Source organism: Pelobates fuscus, chromosome 3 (assembly GCF_036172605.1).
Source record: "Pelobates fuscus isolate aPelFus1 chromosome 3, aPelFus1.pri, whole genome shotgun sequence".
NCBI lineage: Eukaryota > Metazoa > Chordata > Amphibia > Anura > Pelobatidae > Pelobates > Pelobates fuscus.
The window spans coordinates 354,056,425-354,075,647 of NC_086319.1; the positions used below are offsets into that span (position 1 = coordinate 354,056,425).

General features: G+C 44.1%; 1 protein-coding gene across 1 annotated transcript in view; it reads left to right on the plus strand.

The window, feature by feature from the left end:
- Positions 1-19,223, plus strand: part of LOC134601264 (cytokine receptor common subunit beta-like) — a 98,316-nt gene that overhangs the window by 53,743 nt on the left and 25,350 nt on the right. Inside the window, exons 6-7 of the mRNA XM_063445734.1 lie at positions 16,680-16,839; positions 17,343-17,478. Coding sequence (XP_063301804.1) covers positions 16,680-16,839; positions 17,343-17,478 — 296 coding nt within the window. The remainder of the gene's footprint in view (positions 1-16,679; positions 16,840-17,342; positions 17,479-19,223) is intronic.

Sequence of the window (19,223 nt, forward strand, 5' to 3'; positions counted from 1 at the left end):
CAGAGATTGTTTCTGATAGAGGTTCTCAATTTGTCTCACGTTTCTGGAGATCCTTTTGTTCTCAAATGGGCATCAAATTGAACTTTTCCTCTGCCTATCACCCTCAGTCTAACGGAGCTGCCGAACGTACTAATCAAAAGATCGAACAGTATCTGCGTTGCTTTGTTTCCGAACACCAGGACGATTGGGTCGGTCTGATTCCTTGGGCGGAGTTCGCACACAATAACCTTGTTTGCGATTCAACTCGCTCTAGCCCTTTCTTCATGAACTATGGCTTTCATCCTTCGATTTTTCCTTCGGTTTCCTCTTCTCAGGGGATACCGTCGGTTGATGATCATGTCGCCAACCTGAAGAAATTATGGGACCAGACTCGACAAATTCTATTACATAGTTCCTCGCTGTTCAAGAAACACGCTGACAAACATAGAAGAGCGGCTCCTGTTTTTGTTCCTGGGGATAGGGTATGGTTGAGTACTAAGAATATTCGCCTAAAAGTTCCGTCCATGAAATTTGCTCCTCGTTACATAGGCCCTTACAGGGTTCTCACTCGTATCAATCCGGTTGCGTATCGCCTTGCTCTGCCACCTGCCTTACGCATTCCTAACTCTTTTCATGTCTCCTTGTTGAAACCCCTCATTTGCAACAAATTCTCCTCTAAAGTCTCCTCGCCTCGTCCTGTTCAGGTGGAGGGTCGGGAGGAGTACGAGGTCAACTCCATCATTGACTCCAGAATTTCAAGGGGAAAGTTGCAATATCTGGTCAACTGGAAGGGTTATGGTCCTGAGGAGAGGAGTTGGGTACCTCAGGAGGACGTCCATGCTTCTCGCCTTCGCAGAGCATTTCACCTTCGCTTCCCATCTCGCCCCGGTTCATTCCGCCCGGTGGGCGTATCTGAGAGGGGGGGTACTGTCAGGGTACCTGAGGCCTCTACCTCTAAGGGAGGTAGAGACTTGGTGGTGTATCCGTCCAGGCGAGCTGTTTCCTCCGTTCCTCGCGGTTCATCCAGTCACTTAAACACCGGCCGCGAGGAATCCACGTCCTTTTCTAGCAGGACGCTCAATACGTGACGTCATGACGCTAGCACGAGCAATCTGTCACTCAAGTGTCCGATATCCAATCGGTACTTGTCAGAGGCGTGATTTCCATCCAGAGCCAGGGTATTTAAGCTTACTCCTTACTTCAGCTCATTGCCCTGTCGTGGTTCTAGCTTGTCTAGTCACTCAGTGCTCTGGTATTCTAGTTTGCTCTATTGGTTTTGACTCGGCTCGTTGTACTACCCTGTTTCTCTGTTATCCCTTGACCCGGCTTGTCTCTCGCTTATCTGTCTTCTCGTTCCCTCGACCTCGGCTTGCCTCTGACTATTCTTTACTCTCGGTACGTTAGTCCGGCCATTCTAAGGCCCGGTATACGTACCTTTCCACTCTTTGTACTCTGCGTGTTGGATCCCTGTCCCGATCCTGACACTTGGCAGATATGGATTGACACCTGTCCTCAGAGACCCTGATACACACTGACACAGAGCAGAATAGGGAATATTCACTAAATGCCAAACATTGTTATACAGGGGAATATTCAGTAAATAAGGATAAGGTGGGGGACCTACTGTCCTCCCCCCGGCCCCCACCGGCCCCCACCCCTGCACCATTTTTAGCCCAAGGCAGCTCATCTCATCAGGCCTTTTTTAGTCGAATGTATCGCCCACTGTCAGTCCCTTCGGGATCCATCCCTCATTCATCTTAATAAAGGTGAGGTAATCTAGACTTTTTTGACCTAGGCGACTTCTCTTCTAAGTGACAATACCTCCTGTTGCACTGAAGGTCCTTTCTGACAGGACACTTGAAGCGGGGCAGGCCAGAAGTTCTATCGCAAATTGGGATAGCTCAGGCCACAGGTCAAGCCTGCACACCCAGTAGTCAAGGGGTTCATCGCTCCTCAGAGTGTCGATATCTGCAGTTAAGGCGAGGTAATCTGCTACCTGTCGGTCGAGTCGTTCTCTGAGGGTGGATCCCGAAGGGCTGTGGTGATGCGTAGGACTTAAAAAGGTCCGCATGTCCTCCATCAACAACACGTCTTTAAAGCGTCCTGTCCTTGCCGGCGTGGTCGTGGGAGGAGGAGGATGACTTTCACCTCTTCCCCTGTTAGATTCCCGTTGTGCTGTGAAATCACCCTTATACGCTGTGTAAAGCATACTTTTTGATTTATTTTGCAAATGCTGCATCCTTTCCGACTTGTTGTAATTTGGTAACATTTCAGCCACTTTCTGCTTATGCCGGGGGTCTAGTAGCGTGGACACCCAGTACAGGTCGTTCTCCTTCAGCCTTTTTATACGAGGGTCCCTCAACAGGCACGACAGCATGAAAGACCCCATTTGCACAAGGTTGGATGCCGAGCTACTCATTTCCTGTTCCTCCTCCTCAGTGATCACAATGAAGGTATGTTCTTCCCCCCAGCCACGTACAACACCACGGGTACCAGATAGGTGACAACGAGCACCCTGGGATGCCTGTTGTGTTTGGTCTTCCTCCTCCTCCTCAAAGCCACATTCCTCCTCTGACTCCTCTTCCTCACAATCCTCTTCCAGCGTTGCCGCACGTCCAGCAAGCGATGCAGATAAGGCTGTTTCTGGTGGTGATGGTGACCACAACTCTTCCTCTTCCTCTTCACACTCATCTACGGCCTGATCCAGCACTCTTCACAGGGCACGCTCCAGGAAGAAAACAAATGGTATGATGTCGCTGATGGTGCCTTCGGTGCGACTGACTATGTTTTTCACCTCCACAAAAGGACGCATGAGCCTACAGGCATTGCGCATGAACGTCCAGTAACGTGGTAAATAAATTCCCAGCTCCCCAGAGGCTGTCCTAGCACCCCGGTCATACAAATATTCATTAACGGCCTTTTCTTGTTGGAGCAGGTGGTCGAACATTAGGAGTGTTGAATTCCAACGTGTCGGCTGTCGCAAATCAAGCGCCTCACTGGCATGTTTTTTCGCCGCTGGATATCTGCAAAGTGCGCCATGGCCATGTAGGAACGCCTGAAATGGCCACACACCTTCCTGGCCTGCTTCAGGACGTCCTGTAAGCCTGTGTACTTATGCACAAAGCATTGTACGGTCAGATTACACACATGTGCCATGCACGGCACATGTGTCAACTTGCCCAACTTCAATGCCGCCAACAAATTTGTTCCGTTGTCACAAACCACTTTGCTGATATCCAGTTGCTGTGGAGTCAGCCACTTTTCCACCTGTGCGTTAAGGGCGGACAGGAGTGCTTGTCCGGTGTGACTCTCTGCTTTCAAGCAAGTCAAACCCAAGACGGTGTGACACCGCCGAATCCGGGATGTGGAATAGTACCTGGGGAGCTGGGGGGGGTGCCGTTGATGTGGAGCAAGACGCAGCAGCAGAAGAGGACTTAGCCAAGGAGGTTATGGAAGAGGATGGAGTAGGAGGAGTAGAGGAGGTGGCAGCAGGCCTGCCTGCAAGTCGTGGCAGTGTCACCAACTCCTCTGCAGAGCCACGCATTCCATGCTTGGCAGCCGTCAGCAGGTTTACCCAATGCGCAGTGTAGGTGATATACCTGCCCTGACCATGCTTTGCAGACCAGGTATCAGTGGTCAGATGGACCCTTGCCCCAACACTGTGTGCCAGACATGCCATTACTTCCTTTTGCACAATCGAGTACAGGTTGGGGATTGCGTTTTGTGCAAAGAAATTTCGGCCGGGTACCTTCCACTGCGGTATCCCAATAGCCACAAATTTGTTGAATGCCTCAGACTCCACCAGCTTGTATGGTAAAAGCTGGCGGGCTAATAGTTCAGACAAGCCAGCTGTCAGACGCTGGGTAAGGGGGTGACTTTCTCACATTGGCTTTTTACGCTCAGACATGTCCTTGACAGACACCTGACTGTGGGCAGATGAGCGGGAACTGCTCAAGGCGAGAGACGGAGTGGCGGATGGTTGAGAGGGGGCAAGGAGGACAGCAGTGGTTGACGTGGCTGAATATGCTGGACCAGGAGGAGGATGGCGGCTTTGAGTTTGTGTGCTGCTTGTACTCATGTGTTGATCCCATAGGCATTTGTGATGTGCGATCATGTGCCTACGCAAAGCAGTTGTACCGAGGTGGGTGTTGGACTTCCCACGACTCCGTATCTTTTGGCACAGGTTGCAAATGGCATCGCTGTTGTCAGAGGCAGACGCACACAAAAAATGCCACACTGCTGAGCTCTTCAATGACGGCATTCTGGTGGTGGACACATCATGCGTTGATTGGCGTGCTGTCGGGCTGACCCCGGGTGCCGATGCATTCGTTCTGACTGTGCCACTAGCTCCTTGTGACGACCTCCCCCTGCTTCCAACTTGTCTCCTCCTCCACTCTGTCTCCCCATCTGAACTTTCGCCCTGTTCTTCTTCTTGCCGAGCGGGCACCTACGTGACATCCATGGACGCATCATCATCATCAACCGCTTTACTTGTATCTGACAACTCAGCAAAGGAAGCAGCAGTGGGTACAACATCATCATCATCACACTGTACGTCCATGTGTGTAATGCTGCCTGACTGAGACATATCCCTGTTATCTACATCCTCTGAAAATAGTGGTTGCGTATCACTCATTTCTTCAAACGGATGTGTAAATACCTCCTCTGACAGATAAAATGAAGCGGCTGTGGTGCTAGTGTTGGTGGTGGCGGCAGGCAGGTGAGTGGTATCTTGAGAGGTGCCCGAAGCTAAGCTGGAGGAGGATGGTGCTTCAAGGTTCCGAGCGGAAGCTGTAGAAGATTGGATGTCCTGTGTTAGCCAGTCAACTATGTCCTCAGAACTTTTCAAGTTCAGGGTACGTGGCCTCTGAAAATTGGGCATTATTCTAGGGCAAAAGGGAATCACAGCACCATGACCACGACGGCCCCTGCGGGGTGGCCTGCCTCTGCCTGTCATTTTTTTTTGGATTAGTGGTACTATGCGTGCAAGCTACTGTGAGACCAGATATGAGTGGCAAAGTGGACTGGCAGAAGTTGGCAGAGTACACGCTGAAGGCCTGACCCCTGCTTGAAGGACACTGACTGCTATTAGCTTACAGTGAAAAACTGTTTTTCTTTTTAAAGGCACGCTATTGTGACACCAGATATTAGTGGCAAAGTACACTGGCAGAGGTTGGCAGAGTACACGCTGAAGGCCTGACACCCGCTTGAAGGACACTGTCTGCTATTAGCTTACAGTGAAAACCTTTTTTCGTTTTTAAATGCAAGCTATTGTGACACCAGATATGAGTGGTGGCACTGGGCAAGTAGGCCTGACACCTGCTTGAAGGACACTGACTGCTATTAGCTTACAGTGAAAAACTTTTTTTCTTTTTAAAGCCACGCTATTGTGACACCAGATATGAGTGGCAAAGTGGACTGGCAGAGGTTGGCAGAGTACATGCTGAAGGCCTGACACTCGCTTGAAGGACACTGACTGCTATTAGCTTACAGTGAAAAACGTTTTTTCTTTTTAAAGGCACGCTATTGTGACACCAGATATGAGTGGCAAAGTGGACTGGCAGAGGTTGGCAGAGTACACGCTTAAGGCCTGACACCCAGACGCTTGCAGACAACTTACTGCTATTCAATCTATTACAGTGAAAAAAAAAATTGTTTTTAAATGCAAGCTATTGTGACACCAGATATGAGTGGTGGCACTGGGCAAGTGGGCACAGTATCCACTGTGAGCCTGACACAGAAGCTGGCAGGCAGGCAGGCAACTGCAATTACATTACACAAAAAAAAAGCAGACTGATGTTCTAGCCCTAAAAAGGGCTTTTTGGGGTGCTGTCCTTACAGCAGAGATCAGATGAGTCCTTCAGGACTGTAGTGGACACTGAATACCCTAGCCTAGCTATCCATTTCCTTATCAAATGAGCAGCAGCTACACTTTCCCTCCTCTATCTAAGAATGCAGCTTCAGAATGAATCTAAAATGGATGCTGTACAGGAGGTGGGAGTGTCTGGAAGGGAGGGTCTGCTGCTAATTTGCTGGAATGTGTCTGCTGACCGTGAGGCACAGGGTCAAAGTTTACTCAATGATGACGAATAGGGGGCCGATCGAACCGCGCATGTGTTCGCCCGCCGTGGTGAACGCGAACACGCTATGTTCGCCTGGAACTATTCGCCAGCGAACAGTTCGGTACATCACTAGTCCCTAGTAGTGGATAGAGCAAGTGCCTTAGCCAGCTCCAGGATGGAGAGGTTCCAGTGACTGGGGGCAGAAGCGCTGCAGTTTGTCTACTGTTACAGCTAGGAAGCGGTCCTTGGCAGAGGTACCCAGCTGGGGTACAGGGAGCTCTGTTACAGCTACTAAGTAGTATAAAATGCAATGCATTTATAAGCAAAATGTAGCAATCACACACATGATATAATATTATCATCACACACATACATACATACATACATACATACATACCGTATATACTCGAGTATAAGCCGAGTTTTTCAGCCCATTTTTTGGGCTGAAAAACCCCAACTCGGCTTATACTCGAGTCAGAGTCTGTATTATGGCAATTTGCATGCCATAATACAGACTGGGGGGAGAGGGGGGCTGGCAGAGCTGTACTTACCTTTCCTGCAGCTCCTGTCAGCTCTCTCCTCCTCTGCGCCGTCCGTTCAGCACCTCGGTCAGCTCCCAGTGTAAATCTCGCGAGAGCCGCGGCTCTCGCGAGACTTACACTGTGAGCTGACAGAGTGAGCTGCACAGACCGCGCGGAGGAGGAGAGAGCTGACAGGAGCTGCAGGAAAGGTAAGTACAGCTCTGCCAGCCCCCCTCTCCCCCCCACTGAACTGCCACTGGACCACCAGGGAAGGAGAGCCCCCCTCCCTGCCATATATCAAGCAGGGAGGGGGGACGAAAAAAAAAATATATAAAAAAAAAATTAATAATAATAAAAAAAAAGGGGTATAAGGACCACTATGGGAGGGGGGGGGGTATAAGGACCACTATGGGAGGGAGGGGGGTATAAGGACCGCTATGGGAGGGAGGGGGGGGATAAGGACCACTATGGGAGGGAGGGGGGGGGGGGATTAGGACCACTATGGGAGGGAGGGGGGGGGGATTAGGACCACTATTGGAGGGAGGGGGGTATAAGGACCACTATGGGAGGGAGGGGGGGTATAAGGACCACTATGGGAGGGGGTGGGATAAGGACCACTATGGGAGGGAGGGGGTGGGTATATGGACCACTATGGGAGGGATGGGGGGGGATAAGGAACACTATGGGAGGGAGAAGGGGGATAAGGACCACTATGAGAGGGAGGGGGTGGGATAAGGACCACTATGAGAGGGAGGGGGTGGGATAAGGACCACTATGGGAGGGGAGGGGGAAGTAAGGACCACTAGGGGAGGGGAGGGTAAGGACCACTAGGGGAGGGGTGAGTCAGGACCACTGGGGGGGGGGAGTGAAGGAACACGGGGGTGGGGAGGTAAGGACCACTGAGGGAGGAGGAGGGGAAGTCAGGACATATGGGGGGGGGAGGGGGCGGCAAAAAATGTTTTGCCTACGGCGGCAAATATCCTTGCACCGGCCCTGCACACACTGCATTCACACACTGCATTCATGCACACACACACTGCATTCATGCACACACACACTGCATTCATGCACACACACACTGCATTCATGCACACACACGCTGCACTCATACACACACACATACGCACACACTGCATTCATTATACACACACTGTAAATAAATATTCAATTAATATATATTTTTTTAGGATCTAATTTTATTTAGAAATTTACCAGTAGCTGCTGCATTTCCCACCCTAGTCTTATACTCGAGTCAATAAGTTTTCCCAGTTTTTTGGGATAAAATTAGGGGCCTCGGCTTATATTCGGGTCGGCTTATACTCGAGTATATACGGTACATATATATATAAAAATGGAAAATAATCTTGCACTCCATATAGTGGAAATACTTGCCCGGTGCTTGTCAAGCCAAAATGTAGAAAGGTAGAAAATGATAGCACTCCCAGGACTCCAATTTAAGATTTAACCTTTTATCATTAGTAAAATAAAAAAATCGACGTTTCAGTCTGCCATTTGCAGACTTTCATCAGGACTAACACATACAAGACTGGTACACACATATATACAGAAATAAAAACAAGCAATTAACTTACCCACCACCGGAATACACTCCCACTCCCTGTCTGTCCGGTCCGAAAAACGCGCGGGTTCCGCCGTCGGTCACGTGTGCGTGCGTGACGTCATCACGTGGCGTCGGCGTCATTACCGCGTCACGTGATCGGCCGGAATACAGCTTCATTGGGAGACTGTTGCTATGCGACCAAAGTGTCCATAGCAACTAAAATAAACATAAACACTGCTCGAGGGGCATTTGCATAATATGTATATCGGTTATAGCCCCAACAATCTGCCCAATCTAATTCATTATCAAAATATGTGATACACATCTAGCCCTTGATAAAATATGTACATAAAGTACTAAATGTAAAGGCAGAACAGGCTTATCAATAGATTTAACGACCAAGCAAAGCAGCCATGTGAATCAAACCAGAGAGGAACTGGAAGCCAAGAAAAATAAAGAAAAATACATAATAATAATGATAACTTGCATGAGCTCAAGAGAAATATGTCACATGCACTACATCTAAACATTGCAGGGTAGTTAATGACACTGGCTGTCATACATCAAACACCTATGTATCCATATCCAACTATATTGCAACCCATAAATCAAAGAAAGAGCCACTGCAAAGCTAGGGATATCCACCAAGTGGAAATTAAAACAAATAAAGAATTGTATAGTGGGAGAATGTCTCTCCCCAAATATATACAACACAATAATCTGTACAGAAGTACCAGGGGAACGAGCAGTACCCTAGTTAGCAGGGAAGCTAGGGTGTATGCCTATCCCCCAGGGTGGGCATCACTTCCCCCATTCTGCCTCCGCAGGGTACATAGATGTACAAATAAGTAAAGAAAAATAGGTACCATACAAATATACCCAACAACGTAACTGACTAGTAATCTCAGTCCTAAAGCAGTGTATTTGAACTATACCGAGCTCTTGAATAAACAGGGCACGGCCCTAGTAGGCAATAACACTAAGGTATCATAATGACCTCAGATAGTACACAACGGTGTAAAGGGCCTTACAGGAGACCTCTATATCACAACACGCTGAGCCATAGAGATGGTACCTAGACCCATTGGATGGGTACCAAACTCCCACCACAGCTAGTGTTAGAGTGGGCATATCATAGAAAAGCAGACAGTGAATACTTCTCATTCAAGCCATTGGGGTGGACAGTTTGTAATGTCCTGATCCAGTATAGCTCCCTCTGTAAGAGCATCTTTTTGCGGTCGCCTCCCCTTCTGGGCATGGGAACATGATCGATGGCCATCAATTTCATAGATGGGAGAGTATGTCCTAATTCGAGGAAGTGTTTGGCAACCGGTAGCTCGGATTTATTATCCCTGTATGCCGTCCTAATGCTTGACCTATGATTCCGTACTCTTTCTCTCAAGGGTAGATCGGTCTTTCCGATGTAAGTAAGCCCGCACGGACATACTAGTTTGTAGACCACAAAGTCACTCGTGCACGTTAGACGATGTTGTATTCGATAGCTAGTGCCTGTGTGTGGATGGGTGAACGTTTTACCTGGGATCATGTGTCCACAGGTTACGCAACCAAGGCAGCGATAGCAACCCAGGTTCTGTGCCGTTTTATCCTTCAGGTAACAGTGTGTAGGGTCCGTCTTTACTAGTAGATCCTTCAGGTTTTTATTTCTTTTATAACAGATCATTGGTGGTTGTTGGAAAATGGCCGGTAGCGTGACATCATTTCTTAGTATTCTCCAGTTGTCATGGATAATGTCCCTGAATTTCAATGATGACGTAGTATATGTAGTGGGGAACACCAGTCTTTTGGGCTGAGTCGTGGAAGATGAAGTGTCAATGGTTGTAAGGCATCTATTGAGGGCTTTCTGTAGCACATAGCTACTGTATCCCCGCTCACGGAATTTGTACCACATACTCTTAAGTTGTTCTTGAGCATTGTTGAAATTAGAATTATTTCGCAGCACTCGGAGAAATTGAGAATAAGGTAATGAGTTTTTTAATGCTGTCGGATGGAAACTATTTGCTTGTAATAGCAGGTTACGATCCGTGGGTTTGGAGTACAATGTGTAGGCCAGACTGGAGTCTACACGTGTTACTCTGACATCCAAAAAGTCCACTGAAGATGCATCCACCACCGCTGTGAGTTCTATATTAGACGTACAAGTGTTGATCTGTGCAATCATCTGTTCCACCTCCACTGCGTCCCCCTTAACTAGCATGAAAATGTCGTCGATATAACGGACATATAATAGGATACGGTCTTTGTAGGGTTCCAAAATGTAGTTGGTCTCAAAGTTGAACATGTAACCATTAGCATACATGGGTGCCATAGCAGCACCCATGGATGTTCCTGCAATTTGTCTGTACCATTCAGATTCAAATCTGAAATAGTTTTGAGATAGGACAATGTCCAGTATTTCCAACGTGAATTCTATTGAAGGACCAGTGTAGTATGTGGACGTGGCTAGAATAGATCTCATTGCCTCAATCCCTTCTTGGTGCGGTATAACTGTATATAGGCTTTTCACATCACAAGTCACTAGGACTATAGGTTCAGAGGGTAGATGCATGTCGGACAATCGCTTAATGAAGCTTGGAGTGTCTTTAATGCATGTTGGGAGATGTTCTATAGTTTCCTTAAATAGATGGTCCAACCATTTTGCCAATGGTTCCAATACGCCCCCTATTGCAGATACAATGGGGCGTCCAGGTGGTGTCTCTCTGTTCTTGTGCACTTTGGGCAGTGTATGACGTGACGCACGCACACGTGACCGACGGCGGAACCCGCGCGTTTTTCGGACCGGACAGACAGGGAGTGGGAGTGTATTCCGGTGGTGGGTAAGTTAATTGCTTGTTTTTATTTCTGTATATATGTGTGTACCAGTCTTGTATGTGTTAGTCCTGATGAAAGTCTGCAAATGGCAGACTGAAACGTCGATTTTTTTATTTTACTAATGATTAAAAGTTAAATCTTAAATTGGAGTCCTGGGAGTGCTATCATTTTCTACCTTTCTACATTTTGGCTTGACAAGCACCGGGCAAGTATTTCCACTATATGGAGTGCAAGATTATTTTCCATTTTTGTATCTATAGCTCAGTGGCTTGAGCTGACTTTCTATGCACCCTGGAATATATATTTTTTCTATAAGAATTTTGTGATACTATTCAGTTCCTGGTTTATACCACTATTTACTGGAATATACGGCATATGCTTTTTCTTTTTCATCTATGGAAGATTTTTTTTCACCTGCTGGGGGTTTGTCTGACCAAGCAGAAACATGGCAATACAGTGAAGATGATGCGGAGAGGATTCGCTGGGCGGAATCTACTACAGAATTGCCCAACACTACGTCCTTGAGGGACATTTATTTTGAATTGTTACGCCTGAGAAAACGAGAAACCGATTTAGACTTGCATGGCCTGTTTTTATCAGAATATCATAGGAAGCTACAAATCCCTAGAGGGTTTCGTGTGAGGAATATCCCTACTATTGGAAGGTTGAAACCACATGTATGCAGGAGATGGATTTCTGTTCTGAATAAATGCTCTTTAGACTTAATGCTCATCATTATTGAAGATGTGAAAGAGGATCTTATACAGATCAGAAGAAAAATATCCGAATTGGAAACCAAACAAGCAGTACTGTTATCAGCAGTGGAATCTGCACCGACTCTATTAAAACTAAATGAAAACATCAAAAATTACAAAACAGATCTGGTAAGATTTAAAAGAGAAAAACAAGACAAAGTAACCACGGATTATAAGGAGCAGCGAGTGTACAGGTGGCTGAGTGGGAAGAACGATCAACCATACTTTATAAAGAAACGGAGACCTATTAGAAAGCCTAGACAATATACTATTGATAAAACCTCTGGTGAATCTACGTCCGAATCAGAATACCCTCGTGAACAAAGATCTACACGACAACAGGGTAGTGCGACTGGCACATCACAACCTTTTTTAGGGACATCGTCATCAGAGGACACGGGTATACGGACACGGTATCAGAGCAGACACGGTGTGTCAGGCATAGACACATCACAAGACGTGGTCAGCAAGGGTGCACCTTTTGGGGGAAGAGGCAGACCCCCCCGCCAGCAGAGATAGCCCCTATCTTTAATTTATCATCAAGAATTTTATCAACCGATGAAGTGAGCCTATTAAGCAAGGGACTATCCTTTGTCCCCACCTCTAAACCAAGTCCATTAAACTGGGAGGTGGAATTGTACAAATTCGGCCGCTCATTAAGGCTTAAGGATTTCTTTAAGTCGAAATCCACTGACTGCCCTACCCGGTCTGGTCAATTTAGGAAGAAGAGCACATTTGATCCCATGCCCAATCAGGCTTCCATTAAGACGTTTCTGCGTTCAGTGCACAAAGAGTCATCTGACTATCTGAAGGAAAGTTCCCCACACCACTCCAATTGTACACAAAAGGATCGAGCAATAATTAAGTCACTGGCTACTGACAAGACCATCGTCATTAGGCCAGCTGACAAGGGTGGCGGTATTGTCATTCAAAATTATTCTAATTACCGCTCTGAAATTTTGGGACAACTCTCTGATCAATCGACTTATCTCAGATTGCCAAATGACCCTACGGAACAAGTGATCCATCTGATTGAAACTTGCTTACTACGAGGCTTGCACTCCAATCACATCTCTATGGAACTATTTGCATACCTGCAGTCAACAGCACCCAGAACCCCAGTGTTATATACACTGCCCAAAGTGCACAAGAACAGAGAGACACCACCTGGACGCCCCATTGTATCTGCAATAGGGGGCGTATTGGAACCATTGGCAAAATGGTTGGACCATCTATTTAAGGAAACTATAGAACATCTCCCAACATGCATTAAAGACACTCCAAGCTTCATTAAGCGATTGTCCGACATGCATCTACCCTCTGAACCTATAGTCCTAGTGACTTGTGATGTGAAAAGCCTATATACAGTTATACCGCACCAAGAAGGGATTGAGGCAATGAGATCTATTCTAGCCACGTCCACATACTACACTGGTCCTTCAATAGAATTCACGTTGGAAATACTGGACATTGTCCTATCTCAAAACTATTTCAGATTTGAATCTGAATGGTACAGACAAATTGCAGGAACATCCATGGGTGCTGCTATGGCACCCATGTATGCTAATGGTTACATGTTCAACTTTGAGACCAACTACATTTTGGAACCCTACAAAGACCGTATCCTATTATATGTCCGTTATATCGACGACATTTTCATGCTAGTTAAGGGGGACGCAGTGGAGGTGGAACAGATGATTGCACAGATCAACACTTGTACGTCTAATATAGAACTCACAGCGGTGGTGGATGCATCTTCAGTGGACTTTTTGGATGTCAGAGTAACACGTGTAGACTCCAGTCTGGCCTACACATTGTACTCCAAACCCACGGATCGTAACCTGCTATTACAAGCAAATAGTTTCCATCCGACAGCATTAAAAAACTCATTACCTTATTCTCAATTTCTCCGAGTGCTGCGAAATAATTCTAATTTCAACAATGCTCAAGAACAACTTAAGAGTATGTGGTACAAATTCCGTGAGCGGGGATACAGTAGCTATGTGCTACAGAAAGCCCTCAATAGATGCCTTACAACCATTGACACTTCATCTTCCACGACTCAGCCCAAAAGACTGGTGTTCCCCACTACATATACTACGTCATCATTGAAATTCAGGGACATTATCCATGACAACTGGAGAATACTAAGAAATGATGTCACGCTACCGGCCATTTTCCAACAACCACCAATGATCTGTTATAAAAGAAATAAAAACCTGAAGGATCTACTAGTAAAGACGGACCCTACACACTGTTACCTGAAGGATAAAACGGCACAGAACCTGGGTTGCTATCGCTGCCTTGGTTGCGTAACCTGTGGACACATGATCCCAGGTAAAACGTTCACCCATCCACACACAGGCACTAGCTATCGAATACAACATCGTCTAACGTGCACGAGTGACTTTGTGGTCTACAAACTAGTATGTCCGTGCGGGCTTACTTACATCGGAAAGACCGATCTACCCTTGAGAGAAAGAGTACGGAATCATAGGTCAAGCATTAGGACGGCATACAGGGATAATAAATCCGAGCTACCGGTTGCCAAACACTTCCTCGAATTAGGACATACTCTCCCATCTATGAAATTGATGGCCATCGATCATGTTCCCATGCCCAGAAGGGGAGGCGACCGCAAAAAGATGCTCTTACAGAGGGAGCTATACTGGATCAGGACATTACAAACTGTCCACCCCAATGGCTTGAATGAGAAGTATTCACTGTCTGCTTTTCTATGATATGCCCACTCTAACACTAGCTGTGGTGGGAGTTTGGTACCCATCCAATGGGTCTAGGTACCATCTCTATGGCTCAGCGTGTTGTGATATAGAGGTCTCCTGTAAGGCCCTTTACACCGTTGTGTACTATCTGAGGTCATTATGATACCTTAGTGTTATTGCCTACTAGGGCCGTGCCCTGTTTATTCAAGAGCTCGGTATAGTTCAAATACACTGCTTTAGGACTGAGATTACTAGTCAGTTACGTTGTTGGGTATATTTGTATGGTACCTATTTTTCTTTACTTATTTGTACATCTATGTACCCTGCGGAGGCAGAATGGGGGAAGTGATGCCCACCCTGGGGGATAGGCATACACCCTAGCTTCCCTGCTAACTAGGGTACTGCTCGTTCCCCTGGTACTTCTGTACAGATTATTGTGTTGTATATATTTGGGGAGAGACATCCTCCCACTATACAATTCTTTATTTGTTTTAATTTCCACTTGGTGGATATCCCTAGCTTTGCAGTGGCTCTTTCTTGTATTTATGGGTTGCAGTATAGTTGGATATGGATACATAGGTGTTTGATGTATGACAGCCAGTGTCATTAACTACCCTGCAATGTTTAGATGTAGTGCATGTGACATATTTCTCTTGAGCTCATGCAAGTTATCATTATTATTATGTATTTTTCTTTATTTTTCTTGGCTTCCAGTTCCTCTCTGGTTTGATTCACATGGCTGCTTTGCTTGGTCGTTAAATCTATTGATAAGCCTGTTCTGCCTTTACATTTAGTACTTTATGTACATATTTTATCAAGGGCTAGATGTGTATCACATATTTTGATAATGAATTAGATTGGGCAGATTGTTGGGGCTATAACCGATATACATATTATGCAAATGCCCCTCGAGCAGTGTTTATGTTTATTTTAGTTGCTATGGACACTTTGGTCGCATAGCAACAGTCTCCCAATGAAGCTGTATTCCGGCCGATCACGTGACGCGGTAATGACGCCGACGCCACGTGATGACGTCACGCACGCACACGTGACCGACGGCGGAACCCGCGCGTTTTTCGGACCGGACAGACAGGGAGTGGGAGTGTATTCCGGTGGTGGGTAAGTTAATTGCTTGTTTTTATTTCTGTATATATGTGTGTACCAGTCTTGTATGTGTTAGTCCTGATGAAAGTCTGCAAATGGCAGACTGAAACGTCGATTTTTTTATTTTACTAATGATTAAAAGTTAAATCTTAAATTGGAGTCCTGGGAGTGCTATCATTTTCTACCTTTCTACATATATATATATATATATATATATATATATATCCATAAAAGGAATAGCTAGCATAAATATACTTGTATGCAAAAGCAATACGAACACGCACCAAATGTTTTGGGGATTTCTTTGGGGAGAGGGGCAATTTGCAACCTCAAAAAATTATATACTAGTATCTGCATACGTTTCTACTACATTTTTGGTATCAAACATTTCTAGGTATAGATAACTGACATTTTTAATATATATTAGTATACATAATAATGCTATACAATAACAGACAAATGCACAGTAGAAAGTTCGCCCAAAGCAATTATGGCTTTTTGGATCCTAGAGTTCCAATAATTTGAAGAGAAATTGAATTGACCTGGATCTATTTTTCCTTAAACTGACCTCATATATCCCTATAATTCCTTAACATTCTTAATGCTGACTGAAATAAATGAAACCCTTATTCTTAAGTATTGCAAATATAGTTAGGTCCACTACCTACAATGAGTAAATTGTTGAAAAATTAATCAATGATCCCCACATACTCCTGCAAAAGAACCAGGAATGGCTTATTTCCTTTTCCATCTACTTCAATATTGAAAGCATGGTACAAAAAATGCTTTCAATATTGAAAGCATGGGATAAAACTGCTTGTGTACATATGGCCCCTACATCTCCACACCCAATATTGGAATGAGTAGAGGAGAAGTATACAAAGGAAAGTTGTATGTGTCAAATTACCAGGTCTGTCCAGCCACCATGTCATTATTGCTTATTAACCAAACTTCTGGTTACATTACTCTCACATTAATATGAAATGTCATAATGAGCAGCTTAGACAGGTCAATTCGTTCCTAATATTACCTGTTTCAACAGAGTGCTAATGGATTATTCATAATAAAATACATATGTATGTGGCGTGTTTTATGAGAATTTCTTATAGCTCACATTCAACAGCATATTGTTTTTGTGTCTGTAGAACTCATTAATAGGAGAATGCAAAGATTCTTGGGCATCCATCAGTAAAGATCATGTTTCAGGAGACCGATACTTTGCAAGAATGAGATTGAAAACGGGTATCAGTCAAGAAAGCTGGGGTAACTGGAGCTCTGAAATTCTACTTGAATCCAAGAAACCAGGTAAATAAACAAGCAACAAGTGCATCACATGTCAACCTAGCTGACAACAAAAAAAATTGTGGTGAGAGCATAAAATTAGGTATTTTTTAAAGAATATTTTGGACACTTTACCTGTTTGTCATGTAACGGTCATAAGTTAAAAGCTCATCCTTGGATAGAGCTCTAGCATTGATTTTTGAGTGAGAGGACCTTATTAATGGCTGTCTTATATAGTTCATTAAGTTAAAATGATCAAAGCATTGTAAAGTCAAAAGTGTTAACAACCATTTCTGTTTGTTCAGGTCACTAGACAAACTTTGCAACAGATCTTTTATTGGACCTGCCCTACAGAGAAGAGATCTAACACAAAGTTTCCAACATAAATGAAGAACATTTTGAATGTCTTTGTTACTGTACTTCTATTTGTTGCGTAAAGCATATTCCAGTTTGTGTTCCGTGAGATACAAGATGGGTTAATGTTTTGTACTCTATCTCATTTACTTATTATTTAATGCATTTTCTAGGTGATGAAGCTAAGCCACAAAACCTGCACTGTTTTCTTCATCCTACAAACACCTTAATATGCTCTTGGGCAGTGAGGGTAGAAGTCTTGGACTCTGTCACTTTTAAAATGGTTTATCAGGATGATGAATCTTCAATGTAAGTATAAGCCGAAAACATTGTAGGGGTGGTGGACACATATCCACATAATCTAACTAATTTTCTTATGCAGTACTGTTGTGTTGCTTTGTTTTTCCAATCATGCCTTTTAGTTTTTTATCTCTTCTTCTTAAAAAGATTGCACACAAAATATACACACAAAAATAAAATGGGTCTACATAACTAATTGGTGAAATTGGATTTATTTGCCAAATTCTGAATTGTAATTAACTGAAAAAACACTTTGCAAAATTGGGGAAAGAAAGCTTGCCTTGAAAAATATATCTAACACTTTTAAAGTCACACCATTGTTATTTTAGCTTACTTTTGCAATTTGGTGTTCAAAAGAGTACAATTAAAAGAATTAAACCAATTGAGTAAATTATGTAAATACAATAAACAATAGGGACAGCAGTGATTATCACAATTCCTCTTGTGTTTATATATGTGAACTGTTTGACTTTCTTTCCAACACAACGGGAAAAATGTGTCAAAATGTCATGATCGGAAAAGTGGTTCAAAGTTTTTTAAATACGGAGCAATCACAAATGGAATTTACACACAGATTCATTTTTGTTTCCATGTGATTCCCCAACTTACAAAACCTTTATATTACTTTTCAAATCACAACATAGAGACCCCTTTCCCAATAAATAATATATATACATACAAAAATAACCAAGTCAAACCTTCATTCAACATACTGTATTATAAGGTGTTATATTAAATCACCACTTAATACAAAGTTATTTTGGTTTATCAAAGTGTTACAATATAAAATATGCATGCATTGTTGCCGTAGATCTGCTAGACTGGATCATGAAGATATTCAACAAGTCAAGGTTTGTCATTGGTTACATTAGTGTTCACTCATCTCCGAAACTCGTATTAAAGCAGTTATTTCAACTTCTCTAGATCTAACAGTTCATGGCTAACACTACACTGCTTAGCTCATGGTAGTGTCTGTAAATCACTCTTCCAGAGGGTTTGTTAAATAAACCAATACAATACCCTGTGCAGGTTATACAGCAACCTGATGACTGTGAAACTAAAGCAAATTAGATTTTTGTACAAATCACAAAGGACTTGTACACTTTTGATATTTTAGCCATTTTATATATTGCTGCTGCATGGGAATACTCCATGAAGATATAGGACTTATAGAAAAGAAAAGAAAAGGAAAACTGGAGCCAATGTAAAACCTCCTCGATGGGGGTTAACCCCTGTGGATTTAAATAACAAAATAAAACAGAGAATGGACGACGCAACACTTAGTATACAGTAAAAATGGAATACTATGATGGTGAAATTGTCATTAGTGATAAGACATAACTTTTAATGAATCGTGATAAAAGTTCCAACTGGGACTCAAAGAATAAAGAAATACACCTTTAAACATATACGTAATTAAGTAAGGTTATAATAGCCCACTAACGAAAGTTGTTTTATGACACCTTGGTAAAATATTTTTTTATGACACACGAATGTGTGAAAATGATTGCGTCATAATGTTAAACAACTTATCAATGGCGGTGCTAGAATTCTATAGCAATAAAACACACTTACGCTAGCATAGCGATATGTAGAGTATACTAGATTAATCACTGTTCGACAAATATTAACAGAGTGATTGGGGAGCCGTTTGGAGAAATGGAAGCTTTGCAAGCAAGCAAATTAGCGATCTGCCTAAAGGTTATGATAGAGCGTCACGCTATAATAACTTTACTTGCATTGAAAATTAGAGT